This window comes from Cydia pomonella, chromosome 3, assembly GCF_033807575.1.
Source record: "Cydia pomonella isolate Wapato2018A chromosome 3, ilCydPomo1, whole genome shotgun sequence".
Lineage (NCBI taxonomy): Eukaryota > Metazoa > Arthropoda > Insecta > Lepidoptera > Tortricidae > Cydia > Cydia pomonella.
In genome coordinates, this window is record NC_084705.1 from 2,218,586 (window position 1) to 2,237,496 (window position 18,911).

Here is an 18,911-nt window from a genome sequence, read left to right on the forward strand (position 1 = left end):
AAATTTAGACAAATGACAAATTATCCACCGACCATGTTATGCAGTAAATCATTTAACATCTATCGCTGTCAAAAGTGGAAAAGACGTCAAATCAATAAAAACTGGATAAAATGTTAGTTATATTATCATTTATACAGCCATATCATTTATAAAATCGACCATAATAGCCCTGCTGCAGTGGCAGCATGGTTCCAATTTTATCGCTTGTCACTATGCTCGTCACGTTCGCACTTACATAGTTGTTAGAACGTGACAGGCATGGTGACAAATGATAAAGAGCCAACCATCTTAGCCCTACTGGACCGGATGGATTGCACAACTTCTGGCTAAAATGGTTCTGATGCTCGTACTCGCGCCTGGCAGCACAATTTCAACAAGCCCTCGAGCTTGGTTCTCTCCCACCATGCTTAACAACTGGTGTCACCTTCCTGCTCTATAAGTCCGGTAGTACCACGGAAGCAAAGAACTACAGACCCATCACGTGTTTGCCTACACTTTATAAGCTCCTTACATCCATTTTGAGAGCAAAAATCAACGCGCACATTATATCGCTAATAACATTTTGGCCGCCGCAACACATTTTGCAGCACACACACACACACACACACACATTTCACAACGCATTTTGGCTGTAGTGCAAGTTGACAAAAACTATAAACTTTGAAATGTTGATGCTACGACACGTATTATTACATATTATCTCTTATCGATGCGAATTATACATAGAATAATAGTGGTATCTAATGATAGCATTATCTTATAATTAATCCTTTAAATATTTCTTAGTATATCAATTTTCCTATGATATTTTAGACGCGACTGCTTATTTAATATCATTCGTTTGTCTTCCGTATTGATTGCGCAACCTATTACTATTTCATGAATTAAAAAAATTGGGTTATGGTTACTGCTTCGATATTCGCACTCAACCCGTCAGTATCGGACCATTAATGACTCAACCAATATTTATTGTTATGATTTGTTATCTAAAAAATGTATTCTATCAAAGCAAAAGATGGCAAAGTACCATTTGAAGAAGCGCTTGCAAAAACAGGTAAGTTATCAATGCATCAATTAAATTTACTTGTCCCGTGATTTTTTATTATTTTAAACGGCTTGTTTATATTTTCAACGATGGCTTTGGCCGAATGTCTAATTTTTTCATTGTATTAATTTAATTGGCTGGCGCGATGACCCAAAATGAGTCTTGGTCTCCAACATAAGAACACGCCACTTTGCTCGGTCTAGAGCGGTATCTATCACGCCAGCTTCGCCGACACCGAGGTCACGGAGATCTACCTATCACCGAACTTATTACCAATTATCCAATATAATGTTTTCCAGGTTATGGATTGTACAGTTACCTAATAATAGCGCTAGCGGGCGCGTCCACCATAGCCTTCGTAACACTAACGTACGGGAGCAGCATCATTGTGCCAGCAAGTGCCTGTGAACTGGATACCACCAGCGCGCAGCAAGGGTTGTTAGTGGGGGTGCCTATAGCAGGTAAGGCTAGCTAGAGACTCTATCCATTTAAACTAGCTTCGAGCTGTTTAGGTCACCTCCTCTCACTTCATTACCAGCACACTTCTTGATCCACAGAGCTAATTTACTAATACTAGTAAATTTAGGGCCAATTTTTTTTCGAGGTCAGGTTTATTATGCATAGGATGGTATCAAGTTTCCGGTTTCCTTACGGGCCATTTTTACAATGCCCAAGAATGCTAGTTAGGAGATCAAGCATGGGCATGCTCATGGGCAACTCTGTCTAGAAGACAGGATCCTGTTGTTACAGATTTATCAGTTGTGTGCCGTGTAAATATGTCGCAATGATTCCTGGATGGCATTTATCTATAATACTGTCGTAGTATTATCGGATCAGCTTATAATAATAAATACAAAGGATTCCTATGTGTAGTGTTTGTTTATTGAGATTAGGACTGTTCCACAGGGGCAGTGATAGGCTCCCTGCTATGGGGCTACCTGGGCGACACGCGCGGCCGCCGCCGCATGCTGCTGGTATCACTGGCGCTGGGCGCCGCGTCCAACGCGCTGGCCAGCATATCTGTCAACTGGATCATGCTGATGATCATCCAGCTGTGCACCGTCACATTGTACGTTGTTGAATCTATGTTGGTTATCGCTGGGGGCAGTTCCTTAGGATACCTCTGCTGCTTTGTAGAACATATTTCTTCCTGTTCTGGCCAATATAATGCCAAAACTGAAGCTGTAGTTACGTTAGGGTATTAACGTGGAAAGCACCTTGAACTAATGATTTTCTAATGAAGCTTTTGCTCATTGCTTTTGAAGTATGTATGTAATCTACAAAACGTAGTCGAAAACAAAGAAGTGCTAAGATTTATCTGGTAGACAAATCGAGCACAACACAGCATTTTTTTTTGCAATATTAACCAAAGTATTGGCTAGATTTACAGCTCCACCTGCCACGCAGAAATACCAAGCAGTTGCTATAGCAAAAAAATACACCACGCTGCAGAAATCTTGGTTGTGTTTGCAGGGGATCAGGGATCTACGTGCTGTCAATGACTCTGCTCAGCGAGAGCGTACCACTACAGAAACGTAATGTCGCCATGGTTCTGGTTTCCAGCGTCTTTCTCCTCGCACAAGGCATCTTATCAGGTATGCTCGACTAATTACCAAATACGGCTAACTTGTTGACGAATTATTACGAATATTGCCTTACCTTCCATAAGATATCCCTTCAAGATAAGAAATATTTTTTGTGAAATTAATTTCAACATATTTTGAAGCTATTTCTCAACTCAATAAAATCACGAAAGTATCTTAAATTTTGAGAAGATACTATTGGCATAAGATATTTTTGGTCATAACCTAGAACTTTTGTTAGACTAATAGCTTACATTGAATATGTATGTGATAGTTTATCAATTTCCAAAACTGGTTTTTCATTATAAAAACACTTGTTTTGTTTAACTATTTCTTAAATCATTCCTCCAAATATTTTAGTAATGGCGATACCCATCATCCCACTCACGTTCTCCTACCACCTTGAAATACTTGGTATCTACTGGAACTCCTGGCGTACACTGCAGGTGGTGTACTCACTTCCGTGTCTGATCTGCGCGGTGTTCTGGGTATTCATGCAGGAGAGCCCCAAGTACGAACTGGCCAGTGGAAATGAGGATCAGGCAATGAAGATCTTGAGGACCATCCACAGGTTAAATAATAGCAGAAGTGAAGAAGAATTGCAAGTATATTGCATCATTGAAACTAAACAAATTCAATGAAATACAGTATTTCGAGATTAGTACCGACAAAATTAAGGCCAATGACAGAGGGGACCATATGACTTAAGAGGTACCGATTTGACCTTCAAACAATTTTTTTTAGTTATGGAGAAATCGTCGAAACTTGCTTCATGATAACTAGTTGTAGTAGATTCTGGTTATATGGACATTATGAATTTTGTAAAGTCACCATTCGACTTCCATTCACATTTTTTAAAATACTTATAAAGGTGACAGTCCATTTCTGACCGCAGCTGCACTACTGCTCCGACATTACTGCAGCGGCCTGAATACGTCAGTGTTATTGTCAAATTCCATAGTAAAATGATGACAAGACCGACTGCACTTAGCATGGTGATTTTTAGTGTTCGGTGTACATACGACCGCAACTGCGAACCGCACGTCAAATCTTTAGAGAAATGTCTTGGTCACAGATATTAGTAGCTCTAAGCAAAGAGGATATAACCACTACAATATAAGGAGTTTATTACACCCGTGGATAAACAACCCCGATAGTTTCTGTGTTTCGCGGTAGTTCCTTTGTATCTTGGCGTTGCTCTTATTGTTTTTTTTTAATGTTTCCTGATAAATTCATTAAATAAACAGTTCTTTCCTTTTTTCGTAGTTTTCCGAGAACAGCTATAAGCTCGAAAGGGCAAGAACGATAGAGAGGCAAATATACGATTTTCAAATTAAGATTTTCATGGTAGGCAATAAGTAGATAGTGGCTATGTATGTATGTATACATAAATTATTTACAAACTAATAATAGTGAAAAAACTGGAAAACTAGTTCACCTTTGTATTAATGATGAGTGTTTTTTTCCTGTTTTGTGTTCATTTTTGTACAATAAAAAGTTTTACTACTACTACTAGGTACTAAATTACAGGACGCACTTATGTGTTAGAATAAGATCGATGTAGGTATGCTAACCATTATCGTACAATCATGTACACATAGCATAAAAATGTGACAACATAATATTTCTATGATGATTCTAATACCGAACGGAGTGGTCGTATGCAATTTCCTCTCTCTTTCCTCTTTCTCTTTTTCCAAATTTTAACTGAGAAAATGTTTCGAATGGAATAGCTTACTCTGTATCCTCTATATTTGTGTTAGGATACTACGAAACCACAGTAGATTACATTTTTTTGTGGCAACAATGGTCGCGCACTGTGCGGCTTAAGAGGAATTTCCTCCCGCGGGCGCTCCGGCTTTAGTATGAGCTCCCTGCCGAGGTTTTTCTGAAGGTCTACAGTAGGGGTTCTTGAAAAAAGAAGTGTACAGGTTTTTAAAGGGTCGGCAACGTGCATGTATCACTTCTGGAGTTGGAGGCGTGCTTAGGAGTTTCAGTGATGCTTATATTTAACAGGTTTAATTACTGAATTCTCGCTGACAGTACCGTGGCACAGTGAATTTGGCGTGATAAAATGTGAAAGTGTCGTAATATCATATTATACACACCGTGGGTTGGTAAAATCCGACAGATCTTAACCACGCATTCCTGAGGATCAAAAAATGTTTAGTAACATTCGGAAAAAAAAATCTGTTTTTTTTAGCCGATTTAAAAGCCATTTTCTGCACCCAGCACGTTATTTCTTTCTACATCTTGGCGGAAAAAATAAAACATTACAACGAAGAAGTAAAGTTTTCTTAATTCATCTATAGAACAAAATTGCGAGTGTTCTTTTTAGTTGAGTAATGTTTGTCAGAAGGTATGACTAAACCAAGTCACATAGAGGCAGCGCCGCAGCGAAAAAGGCGTTTTTCACAAAGTTATAGCAGAAACAAATTTACGCAAGAATTGCCATTATCTCTGAAAGAAGACCGATTACAGAAAATTTGTATGATATTTTAGCCTCTAATTGCGATTAAGAATACAACTTTAAATCTATCAGGTTTTACCAGCCCACGGTGTATAATATCGTGACACTTTCTCACTTTGTCATTTCAAAGCCATTTCTGAGATAAAAAAAGCAATAATTCAGTTGTATTACCTAGAAATACAAAAGGCAAAGTTGTTGTTTAACACCTCATGGTAGCATATGGATACTCAAACGTAAGAAAAATTACAAAATTGAACCACAAGAGAAGCGACAGCGGTTTTAAAATAAAATTGTATTGACAGTTGCGGGGACTTCAAGGCATGAGGGTTAAACAAACTTTGCTACAGAGCGCAACACGAATTTATTTTATCACACCATCACGAGGAAAATATTTATTATTCCAATTAATTTATTAAATATTCTTTCTATCAGCCCCTTGGCTAACGTAAATAGCTTTCTTCATAAAGGATTTCTTGTCTCGCCCATCAAGTTTTATATGGTCTAGTCATAATCCGTATCTGCCACGACCACGAGTGCCGTCGCCCATGGACACCTGCAACACAAGAGCGATTATAAGATTTAAATTTGTGCTTTAGTTTGAAATAGGAAACTGGACAATATTAAGTGTAAATTGCGTAATTATAGCTCTTACAAATCAATTTATTCGTTTATTCTTTACTTTTAGGTAACTAATGAAACATTGGTTTAATATGAAAACTCAGAAAGATAAATCTGTAATATTTTGCTAACACTGAACGACTGCATTGGAGAATTTATTTTGTCGCATCGCCATCTCCGAAACCCACGAATCCCTTTGCAAAAATAAAGTAAACCCGGGATAAAAGAGCCTACCTAGCTTTTTGAGGGGACGTTTATCGCAGACTTCTACATCCAGGCGGTACTAGGCCACCAAAAACGTGCAGACACCACCGGCTGGATTTGGCTGGATCACGTGATGCAAGTGGATCAAGTGCGCATACCGTATCCATCACGAGCAACATGAGTCCCGCTCTCGTCGGGTTGCTGTGTGCGGTGGTCACGCATTTAGTCAAGAGGATGGGGAAGATAATTTCAAAATGTTAACTTACCTTAAGTGAAGAAATATTTCTCCTCTGCATTCATTTAATTCGAGTAATTTGGTTGTATTTCTTCAATTTGAAGTTAAATTGTTATTCATTTAATCGGCAAACAAACGATCACCAACTATATCTGGTTTTTTAATAATATTGCGTAGCTGCCTTCGACTGAATGTGACTTTTGTAGAAAGGCAAACTGTTTTTCGTTTTCATGTACCTACCATGTAGCATTATCGTCACTTACTTCTTCTCGTAAAAAATACAAATAAGTAAATTAGTAATTTTATTTATACGTCTGACAGTGACATTATTCATTGACTTTGACAATCAACTGACGAACGCTGCCGCGACTGCACGCCGCAAGCAGCAGCAGTCGGCCGCTGCAGTAATGTCGCAACGGTAGTGCAGCTGCAGTTGGAAATGGACTGTCACCTTAATCGAGTCATAACCTCAAGGATGTTTTAATTCGGTACGACCGCGTTGTTGTGTGCGACATGTCGATGTATTGACTGTGTTTTACTTATTTCAAGGTGAAAGAGCTGTTGCAAGAGACAGATGCCACAGAGAAGAAATCAGATGCAAAGGAGCAAATAGTGCCGCTGTTCAAGAAACCATATTTGAAGAGGACGTTGATCATGGCCAGTCTCTTCATATTGTTCCAAATGTACGTTCCGTGGCGTCATATCAGAATCTCTATTTTATGCTGCGAATCATCTAGGTCACGGTATGGATGCCAGTAGCCAGCGGAACGACGAGCGGGAATTTATACATAACTTGACCTTGATAATATTAGAATTTTAAACCACCGCTCGTCGCCTCATTGCCTTTGGCGTCCAGAACTCCAGACCGGAGCCTTAAAGATCCGACACTCGGCCGAGGCATACGACACTTCGTTTCCTATAGAAAGTATCACGTGATCATCTGTCACCTCTCATATAAAACGAAGTGTCGGTTGCCCCGGCCCTACCCTATGTAGTTCTATCGTCATTTGTGCAACACTATAAAAAGGTGTGCAATGCGTAAACTGATGCCTGGGCACAACCAACTAGGCCCAATTAATAAGCGTTTATCGATAAATGCCAATCAAAAATAAAGATATTTACATTTATAAAATTAACTACCATTATTTGTTATCCAGTATAGTAGCTTTCGTGGTGTGGGCACCGAGCATTGCCAATCAGCTGATGAAGTTGCTGGAGACAGGCGAGGGCTCAGACCTAACGCTATGCCAGATCATCGCCACCGAAGTCGAGGTTGATGTAAGTCATAATGACATTGCCTTAAAAATTTTAACTTTGAACTTAATTACCTCATTTTCTTGAACCAATATACATATTTGGGCGCTGAAATTGTCAGAAAAATTATCTCTCTTCTCTTGATCTTGAAAATCTTGTAAATTAAAAAGAAAATGTCTGCGGTGTCACATAGATATCGCCTCCATATGCTGACCAACTGTTCTTTTCCACCATGATTTACTTCATTTGTCTTTTATTCCGTCAAGTTAATCCAAAATGTATCTATATTGCAGTCAGATGCACCACCCTGTTCCATCAACAGCATCGCCATGCTGCTTCTCCTAGCCATGTGCTCGCTGCAATCTGTCTTCAACACCGTCCTCAGCCTGGTCTGTGTACTTATTAGTAAATCTCAATATTTAGTTAATGATAGTAGTTTCATTTTAAATAAGTGACACTAATTATGTGACGTATTGTGTTACAAATGGAGGCCTAGCCAAGATGACAATCGTTAATAGAAAACGCGAATCGAATAATGTATGAAAATATTAAGATTTCATAGCATCTGTCATCCCAATATTTATTTGTATTTGTTTGGCGTTTGTCGATACGGTTGATTGTCATATTGTTTAAACAGAAACTTTATATTCTTTCTTAAACGCAAAATTTTCGCATAATTTTATTTCCACGTCATATCGCCTCCATGGTGGAGCAGAGATGAGAGAGAGGCTTAGGTAAACTTTATCGGTTATTTCACTTATTTATGTACCAAATATGCATAGTTTTTCCTGCTTAAAGTTATAAAGTGACATCAGTTATTCAGGCCATACATGTTTAATCAAATCTTTGGGTAATATTAATCCATCAATATTGTCAATGATATAAAAAAAAAAAACATTTTCGAGACGACTTTGCCATTTTTAAATTAGACCAGAAATCCCAACTCCGCATATAGTCATGATTTACTTGGGTAGTGTCTGGCTACATTCTAGTCATAAATTGATACATAACAAACCCATGATACACAGATAGTGGACAAAGCAGGCCGCCGCAACACCGCCATGGTCGTCGCCTCCCTGTGCGGCTTGTCCGGCGTGCTGGTCAACTTGGTCCCCAACGCCGCGGGCACGGCTGCGCTTTTCGTAGTATTCTCTCTGGGTGCCGTCACGATGGGCTTTTATACCGCCATCGCTGTGACATTGTTCCCCACAAGACTCAGGTTCGTATTAGAATAACCAAGTAAGAAATCGAAAGAGAGAGCTAGATAGATAAAAATATACAGCGACCTATCGCTGTCGTGGTACGCTGTTACATTGCTTCCCACAAGTTTGAGTCTTCCCACTACTTTTTAAGTACCTAACACCCAATAATAATAAAAACTGGACTATTTTAATTACAACTAGTTCTAACTAGTTCGTAAAGAATCGAAATACAAGTGTTTTATATAAGCTAGGGTAATCGGTTACCACTGTAACCAGTTGCTTTTAGAACATTACACATAATATGTACCTGTAGGAGCTGGTAATTTTTTTCCAAAACCCTTGGGGTAGCCATTTCCAGCATTCAAGCAATATAGGTTTATGGCATTATGATAAACATAGGGCTATCAAGGCAAACCTGCCATAACACGATAGGGATATCATTTCAAAGATCGTTTTTTAGAGCTTGTGGGTAGTATAGGTAATGTAACTAGTGTCTGTTGTTTCCAGGACCATGGCTATGGCCATGTCAATGATAGGCGCTAGATTGATGAGCGTCGTCTTCATTCAAATCATCAACTACCTCCTCGTCAATTCTTGCGAGCTGGGCTTCTACCTCTTCTCAACTCTGTTTGCCTGTAAGTCCTGTATTATTTACTTTTCTCTGTTTTTCAATCTAGGCTCATTTCTCCAGTTCACTTTCGCTTAAGTGTTTTAAAAACACATACAACTCCTTAAAAGAAATTTCGCTTATCCAAAATAGCGTTTCCATGGTGTAATTGCGACGTGTTATCTTATTTTTCTTCATTACGTCCTGAGACTACAAGACCTATACATAATATTGTAGTTTAGGGCACCATACTTATATATCAGTAATTGAATATCGTAGCATTATGGTTAATAATTTCATCTGTTGAAATTATTACAATAGTATCGTGTATAGTCATATGGCATATCGATTTCTTTAACTCGCCACGCTGCCACAAAAATGCTACGTGATTCCTAAATTACCAATGTATAGTTCTGGTAATCAATATTTACACTATTCTCTCCACCCTTTGATGGTATTATTTTCTAATATTGAATATTTTCACTGCAGCTTCAGCGTTGATATTAGCCCTATTACCAGACGACCGCCGGCTGCTCGCGCCTCCGAAACAGCCCGATCCAGAAATTCTTGGTGACCAACATGAGCAGAGGACATCTTTTTAACGAATAGCTTTATGATCTTACACATCATCGCGTCAGCCAAATGACAGTCTTGCTTAGACAAAGCTCTCTCTGAGGAATGGTCACCGCGCACAACGCTACCCTAGTGACAATCAGATGAACTGGTTCAGTTTTAAAAAACAATGTGCTTTTGCAAAGCAATACTATCTACTCGTAGATTGTTGACGGCCTTAGTAATTCTACAGTGATATCATCATCCAATCGAATGTATAGAAGTTATTATAATAATTTCTCTTTCAGAGTCACACCTAGCAAAACAACAAAAATGTCTACTTCTAATATGAATATTTAATGCAACATGTCTGTATTTTTATTACCTTTAAACAACTGTGTTAATAAAAAAAAAATTGTTTCAAGAATAAAGATCTGTGAATTATTTCATTTGTTTTCTGTAACGTAACAAAGTAGAAATTGTTATTCCCATTTCGTGTCTGATGATTACCAGTTATTAACTACCAAGACAACCTGCTCACCCCGAACTTAAATGCGTTTACATGATATTGTTATCGATGAATATTTTATCAATTTGTACATTATCATTATCATTCACCTATCGTACATCGCTACTTAGATTATTTTAGGAACTTACATATACAGGCTGTTTTAAAAATAATTCTAAGGTAGGTTGTCTAACTGAACTTTGAAGAGGACTGAAATGCTATTTAAATTATTTACAACGATAGTACATCTCAAAACAATTATAATTAGCATCAAAACTTAGAAAATACTTTTGTCGTAGAGGAGGTCCATTCTGGTCTACATGAGCAGTTTCATTTTACCAAATAGCATTATCTAAACGCAAATTATGGTTGGTTTTTAGATAAAAACTAAAATTCGCTATTAATGTATTACTTATGCTTATAAGAGTTAAGGAGTCCTCCAATTTCTCATGGAATCCATCATCAGAATTCGAGCTTGACAAAAACGTGTCTTTTAAACCACTTGGATTTTCTTAGTGAGCGTCCATGTCTCGGCATCGTAGATAGGCAGGACAGATTGGTCAAAGAGGCGAAAATTCAGGCATTGTGTAATGTTAACTTAACGTTTATTGAATGCCGCCCAACCCAGTTGGATTCTCCTGGAGAGCTTATTCTGCTTTGTCAAATGATAGAACATGTCTAATACACACGTATTGCTCAACCATCTCCAATCTTTCGTTCCCAACCATAATGGTTGGAATCGATTTACCAGAGATGTTCATCTTAATTCAGTCTTGAACATATCTTCCTATCTTCAAAGAAGAAAGAAGAATGGTAAAGGTTTTTTTGTCTCGGCAAACAATATTTATATCACTCTAAAAGTTTAGGTGCATGTCCATTTCGAGGAGCATCATCATTTCATTATTGAGCTCCACTCGCAAACGGCACATTAGTTTTGCGTGCACTTAACGACTATATGAGTCTCATAGAAGTTTCCTAGTTAGATCAATTATGTACTTAGGTACGTGTATTAAGCTTTGTACATATTTGACCATGTACTTAAGTCACTTTTATCATCATTTTATTAACATGAATCAGGATATTGATTGAAGAAGACAGCCTATCAATAAATAAATCACTGCCGATAGCGAATGATTATTTATTTTATCAACATATTAATTTTAACAGAATACATATTTTCCAAGTATTAAAAAATATTGCCAAATGATAAGACGTCTTACGTATATTCGCGCTTCGAGCTCATAAAAATATGTGTCCTAAATGACGAAAAAGGAATAAATATTTACAGATGAGTTCTTATATAATCAAACGAACTGAACAGAAATTTGGCTTGAAAATACTGTTATATAATTGAAGTAAATATATAAAACAGAAGTGTGTTCAAAATGGATTCTCAAATCGAAAATAATTGTAAATTATCTTTAGAAGAAGCGCTGGAGAAAACAGGTAAGTAGATCTAGTGAGGTTTCTGGTTTTAATCAATTATTTTTGGATAAAGAACAGTCATAATCTGGGCTAAAGGGACAAAGTGCGTGAGAGAAATAGGCTTATGATGATTAACATCTGTCTGTGTATGATGGATCTTGACCGGATTCTAATTGCATTTTTTGTCTGGAACGTTTTTTTCTATTCTGTATTCCAGATCCGAGGTTTGAACGCACGATTATTGACTATCACTCACAAATGAATCTTTTAAATTATGAATCTCTGCACCAACATATATGTCTCTTTGTGACCCATTGTTGACTGGTAAAGAATGCCTTTTGGCATTAAGTCCGCCATTCGTACAATTTTCTTTGTTTGTGCAATAAAGTTTAAAGAAATAATCTGAAAGGTTAAACGTTGAGAACTCTATAACTTCAAAAGCTTTCTTTTCAGGTTATGGCCTTTACAACTATCTGATTATCGCCCTAGCTGGAATTGGCACAATATCATTCATAGCACTGACCTTTGGATCCACTATCATCGTGCCAGCCAGTGCTTGCGAGTTAGCCACCACAAGTGCACAGCAGGGTCTACTAGTTGCGGTGCCAGTCTTTGGTAGGTTTCCCTCTTTCTTTGTATTTACCTCGTGGGATTTATTTTCTTCATTTGTGACAGCGGCTGACAAAACGTCCTACTTTGTCGCTTGCCATAAGGACGCCTTGTCAGGATATTCGTATAAAGATACAAGCAAATCTCGTTTTTATGGCAAGCGACAAAGTGGAAAGTTTTGCCGGCCGCAGTCATATTTATTAGCAGTAACGGTGTAACTGGGCTGTTATACTTACGCATTGCAATCTGGTGCCTTGACCAGGATATCGCTCTATTTAAGCCATTTGTAATCTAAACCTTAAATCAAACGAGTTAAGGCTCAGATTGAAATGACGTTTAATCAAGTTTAATGCACCTTAGTTTTAATCGAACGATATGTTTATTCTCTTTTTTTGACCAAATACTTTAAGTAGGTAGCTAAATGTAAATGTATGTATGTTCTTTTCTGGCATTTTGCTGTTTCAACGCGTAATTACGGTCATAGGTTCAACTTGCCAGCTTTCGTAAAACGTATGTAATAGAAACACCTAAGTACTAGTTCAAGGGTTTTTGGACCGAGAAAGTGGCAGTGGAAAGGGGGTGTGAGGGGCAAATGGGTCTCCCTTACAAATCTTCGAAGCTGGCGCACAGACGACTATTGACTGTCACCCGGAAGAGAAGAATAAGTCTTAACGTCCATGTGACCATGTATGGATTTTAAATAGATAACACGTGTGAATGTAATAATTACGTTTTTTGCTTAGATAATGAGTATCATATCGATTAAATAAAATGACTATAATCCGATAACAGTCTAGGATACGCTTTAACACGTCAACGATACTGGTATTTTAGTTATTAACCGATAACAATATATGCAGTTCAATGGTTTTATTAATCCCACAGTATTGTTTAAAAATTATTTATTATCGTCATAATAAAAACTGTTGCACGGTTTTAGTTGTGTCGAGCCAAAAACCACTGTGTTAACAAAAACTAAGGTGAATAGGAGTACTAGTAAAAAAAAAAATATTTTGCTCTTCGTGTGGATTGTTAATTCCATGAAACTAAAACTGAGTTTCATATTAGTGTCGATCCAAACTAAACGCACCGATACTTGGCAAGTGACAAAGTGTCTCACATTCTTATGATAGTCTCACATTTATAACACCATTTGTACACTCTGCGAAATCGGTGCTGTTAGAATGACAAAGTGTGAAAATATCATCAGTATATGATATCAAATGAATATGAAAATATGAACTATAAACAATATTTGGAAACGAAGCTAGTTTCTAATCTAACAGGCAAAATAAACACTATATTTTTTTGTAGGAGCGGTGGTTGGTACTCTGTTATGGGGTTACCTTGGTGACACTCGCGGTCGCCGCCGCATGCTGTTGTTATCGCTGACTCTGGGCGGAACCTCCAATGCGTTGGCCAGCATCTCAGTCAACTGGCTCATGCTCATGATTGTCCAACTCTTCACTGTTACTTTGTAAGTCAGCTGTTCTAGTTAATGCTGGTGATATCGTAGCCTAGCCACATCTCGTAACTAGTTCATGAATGGTTTGTTTTCATTTTTCGGTGAGAGCATTTTTATATCCATCATCTTAGCCAGTGCAAGGATAGTCCGGAGTATACTTTACATCCCCAATTATAATTTTTGTACGTTTTCCACAGTGGCTCAGGGATATACGTGCTATCAATGACTCTACTCAGCGAAAGCGTGCCTGTGAGGAAACGAAATGTCGCCATGCTGCTCGTCTCTAGCATCTTCCTCCTAGGACAAGGTCTAATATCAGGTTAGTTTGTTTCATTTTTGTCAATGGAAAAGTTTTCAACGTCAACCTTTTTTTAAGCAACCTGATATGATACAAAGCCATATTTTATATTTTTCCTGTATTTGGTCCAGTGTACAGTCAGCACAACTATTAGCTTAGCACCTCTGCATACAAATATGTATTACCATTCACAGCGAAACCAACAGCAGCAGCAAAATAAAAGTATGTATGCAAGGGGGTATTAACATCCCCTGTTAATAGCTTTTCTGAATCTACGGTCTCTTGTGAAGACTAGTTGCTAATGTTGCTATAATAGCCTACATGTGTTTGAATTTCAGTAATGGCAATACCAGTCATACCCCTAAGCTTTTCCCTCCACATGCCAGCGCTGGGAATATACTGGAACTCTTGGCGAACCATGCAAGTGGTCTACTCTTTGCCCTGTGTTATCTGTGGAGTCTGTCTGTTGTTCATGCAGGAGAGCCCTAAGTACGCACTTGCCTCCGGTGATGAGGATTGGTCGTTGAGGATTTTGGAAACTTTTTATAGAGTGAATAATGGAAAACGCGGTGAAGAATTCGGGGTAAGTCTATTGCTTTTTCTAGATTTACAAGTCTTCCTTCCCTCCATCAGCCCAAGCCGAAAAGTGCTCTGAATATTAGTTATATTATTAGTATGATTTTTACTACTTATAGCCATAAGAACTTCAAATTTGACCTTCAATTGCAATCCCTGGTTCATTTTTTTAAATAATTTATAAGTAAACTTGACGGTCTTATTAAAAAAAGGTTTTATAATAAAGCATAACTGTTCATCTTTACAGGTGAAAGGTTTGCTGAAAGAAACAAAAACAGCAGAAAAGAAATCGGCAAAAGATCAAATTTTACCGCTCTTAAAGATGCCGTACTTGAAGTACACGCTGGTCATGGCTTGTCTTTTCATATTACACCAAATGTAAGTTTATAAAACGTGTGTTATGTGGCTATTGATCCATTATTGCATCGTCATCATGATTTGTGGGCTCTACTCTCTCTGTAGTTTTTTCTTCAGCCTTCTCTTTGACTTGTTACAACAAAACAACGCCATTTACTCTCTCCATCACTTGCTTGATATATATTCATGGCCTCTCTTCCTCTTAGCCTTTGGCCGCTCTCTTTCTATTACCTCGGATGTTATCTCTATTGATATTTATTCCTTTGGTATTTTTTGATTTAATTGTCTTTAATACCTAATTTGTTTTATTTGTGTTCCAGTGTGATAGCATTTTTAGTATGGGCACCGACTATTACCGACAAGTTCATGAAGCTGCTGGAAACTGGGGAGGGCACAGACTTCACCCTCTGCCAAATCATCGATGCCGAAGTCGAACCTAATGTAGGCCTTACCACATTTATTACATTTATTGTGTTCCGTACCATGCGCAATTTTCTTTTTCATTTTAGTCACTGATTACTTTTGTTAAACTTTAAAAATAAAATTCAAAAACATTATACCCGCGATCCCGGGCACGCACAGCTTTGTGTTTAGTGAAAGTGAGAGAGGAACCTGAACCGACGGAGCCTTATAATAATATGTAATTGTTCGACAGCCTAATGTCGTCCCTTGCTCGCTCAACCGCAACGCTCTGCTACTGATGTTCGGAGTCTGCGCCATGCACTCTTTCTTCAACACCATCCTCAGCCAGGTGAGTGTTGTATTTCTTATCTTGTACTTGTCTTGTTGTGTCTGCTGTCCTTATCTTCAGTATTTTAGAGCCTAAATTAACCGTCTCTTCATCCACTACAACGCTGTTTTACTAGTCTTCGGAGTCTGCGCCATGCACTCTTTCTTCAATACCATCCTCAGCCAGGCGTGTGTTGTTGCACTTGTCTTGTATCTCTGTTATTGTGTCTTCTGTCAGCCTGTCATCTTTAGTTAGTATTTTGGAGCCTAACTGAACCATCTACTATACACACATCTACTATAACGCTATTCTTTTACATATACACGGTGTTTTTATCAAATTTCATTAACTTCGGCGTATTGCTTTAAAATATTTGAATGCTGCGTATTATATAGCTGCGTTGTTGTAACACTAATATTATATTTAACTCAACTAAACAGTTGAAAACATGTGTAATCAGGCCCTAAGGTAAAAGACATGCTCGTATTAAGGGCTTTAATAGATAATAATAAGTTATTAATTAGCTTCAAAATGGAGTTACTGGTGTTTCTGAGACATTGACTTAATTTCAGTTCAGAAATGCACCATTGAAATTAACGGAGCTTAAAAAAATGCGGTGTACTTAATTGAAATCCAACAAAATAATTTAACATAATATTAGTGTTACAACAGTAACACTAATATTATATTTAACTCAACTAAACAGTTGAAAACATGTGTAATCAGGCCCTAAGGTAAAAGACATGCTCGTATTAAGGGCTTTAATAGATAATAATAAGTTATTAATTAGCTTCAAAATGGAGTTACTGGTGTTTCTGAGACATTGACTTAATTTCAGTTCAGAAATGCACCATTGAAATTAACGGAGTTTAAAAAAAATGCGGTGTACTTAATTGAAATCCAACAAAATAATTTAATGTAGCAAACCTAATGAATAATATCTGGGCGACCGAGATTTGCTCGGATAACATATAAAAAACTCAAAAATAAGCGTTTTCCTAGATGAATGTATATACATACACTAGAATTGGTCGTTTAAACGTATAAGATTATTTGTATTATAATATAATGCTCACAATTGTAAAATTTATTGACATACCTATTTATACTACCCGAAACTGTAATAATAACATAAGGGGGCGTCCATAAATTACGTGAGGTGTTTTTTTTCAATTGTCTGACCCTCCCTTCTCCCTTGGTGAGATGTCGTGAGATTTTATTCAACCCCCTCCCCCGTCCCCCAATCTCACGTGAGATTTTTCAGAATGTGGGTTTATTACGTAAACGCGTTGGATTGTTTATTGTAAAAAGAAAAAACAATTTGGTTCGTGCTTTTATTTACGACTAGTTTAAGCATGTACATACAATTTGGATTAAATGGACCAAAATAGTATAATTTTTTTTTTGTTTCAATCAGAGAATAAATTGCGTGATATTTGTCGAGACCCCCCCTCTCCCCAACGTGAGATTAGATGAGATTTGACTCGACCCCCTCCCCCCTTTAATCATCTCACGTAATTTATGGACGCCCCCTAATTTGCTTATGTAATATAAATACCTATGAGTACGAGTATAGTGTACACGCATTGAACTTGCCGATAAAGTACAAAGTAACTCAAGTCTCTAACAAATTAAAAGAACTGAAGTTGAAACAAAAAAACTTAGAGGCTAATTTCTAAAAGTCTTTATCCATCAATTCTATTGATCTAACTTTTTTCATTACAGATAGTGGACAAGACAGGTCGTCGCAACATGGCGATGGTAGTAGCGTCCATTTGCGGCGTGGCAGGCATCCTCATCAATCTGGTACCCAACGCTGTGGGGACTGTGGTCTTATTCATAGCCTTCTCCATCGCGTTGGTGTCCATGGGCTTCTATACGACGATCTCTGTTGCGCTGTTTCCAACGCATTTGAGGTAAGTTTTTTACTTAACGTTGGAAAAACTTAGTATGTGAAATCTATAGGTATTTAAATCTTTTTCTTTAAATTTTATTTGAAACTTTAGGTCCATGGGGCCCCAGCGCGCTAATTTTATGCAGACATTGCGAAGAAGATCTGGCGGCTTCCTCGCACAACGTATCAGTATTGCGATACAACGAGGAAATGCCGCCAGCATCCTTGTTATAGTAGTCCTCTGAATATATCCATTATGTATATTGGTATTGTATTTAAGTCTTGTGCTTCATCTAGGTCTTGGCTCCCATTTTCACATTGAATGTTCAGCAAATAGCGATGACGCGAGAAAAGATTTAACTTTACTTACTTTATTTGGATATTGTTTCACGTTTGCCAAAATATAAATAAATACGATATGTTGGTGTATTGAACTCGATCACTACTGGACTAACGCACCATATAGCGAATCAATCTTGCACTGCACGCAAGCTGAAAATTATATTACGGAATAACGAGCAATGAGCGAAGCAGGCCAATTCACTGCACCGGTGGTAGCGCATAGCTTTATTTTACGTTCATATAAGCGCATTGTAATGAGCCTGCTTGAAAAATAAACTATCTTTATCATTCGCCAGAACTGGACGCACCTATGAATTAAGCAGGCAGCAATCACTGGTTGCACTTCTCTTTCCAGAACAACAGCAGTAGCGCTCACAATGATCGGCGCGCGGCTCATGAGCGTGTTCTTCATCCAGATTGTCAACTACCTCCTCGCCAACTGGTGCGCTGGTGGCTTCTACGTGTGCTCTGCGTTGTTTGGCTGTAAGTTCTTATGTAACCTAATGAACCCAGCCGGGGTTCATCACTATTTATAACAAATACAGTAAGCGGCGCGCGGCTCTCGAGGGTCTCTATCTGAAACAAATTACCTAATTAGATAGGTTTAAAATTAAATTCTGATCAGATTTCTGACATCATGACAAAGACGACAAACTGAACTATGATTGTGACTATTATAGTTTTCAGAATTGTTTTATAACAGACCAAATCAAAATTCGTGGCTCTTTGAAAATCAAAAAATGCTGCTTTTAACTATAATGAGGCTCTTGTTTTCCTACATATCTTCTTAATGCGATTGATATTTTTTCCAGCATCGGCTCTAATATTGGCGTTAATACCAGACGACCGACGGATACGTGCTCCGCCTCCTAATGACCACGAGAACACTGAAGAAAAGAGGACATCTTTATAATAGCAAAGTTATTGTTTTCAAATT

At 37.8% G+C, this 18,911-nt stretch overlaps 2 protein-coding genes across 2 annotated transcripts; both read left to right on the top strand.

Annotated features, from left to right (window-relative positions):
- Positions 1–170: 170 nt before the first annotated feature.
- On the top strand, positions 171–10,214 carry LOC133515769 (solute carrier family 22 member 13-like). Its single transcript, XM_061848354.1, has 11 exons — positions 171–1,054; positions 1,345–1,506; positions 1,952–2,114; positions 2,519–2,640; positions 2,989–3,233; positions 6,705–6,838; positions 7,313–7,433; positions 7,703–7,798; positions 8,438–8,628; positions 9,119–9,246; positions 9,708–10,214. The coding sequence occupies exons 1-11, from the start codon at positions 994–996 to the stop codon at positions 9,818–9,820; spliced, it is 1,536 nt and encodes a 511-aa protein (XP_061704338.1). The 5' UTR covers positions 171–993; the 3' UTR covers positions 9,821–10,214.
- An 897-nt stretch (positions 10,215–11,111) lies between these two features.
- Positions 11,112–18,900, top strand: LOC133515770 (solute carrier family 22 member 7-like). Its single transcript, XM_061848355.1, has 11 exons — positions 11,112–11,724; positions 12,157–12,318; positions 13,627–13,789; positions 13,975–14,096; positions 14,414–14,658; positions 14,899–15,029; positions 15,329–15,449; positions 15,664–15,759; positions 17,464–17,654; positions 18,330–18,457; positions 18,787–18,900. Exons 1-11 carry the CDS (start codon positions 11,664–11,666, stop codon positions 18,885–18,887), a joined length of 1,521 nt encoding a protein of 506 aa, XP_061704339.1. The 5' UTR covers positions 11,112–11,663; the 3' UTR covers positions 18,888–18,900.
- The last annotated feature ends 11 nt before the right edge of the window (positions 18,901–18,911 follow it).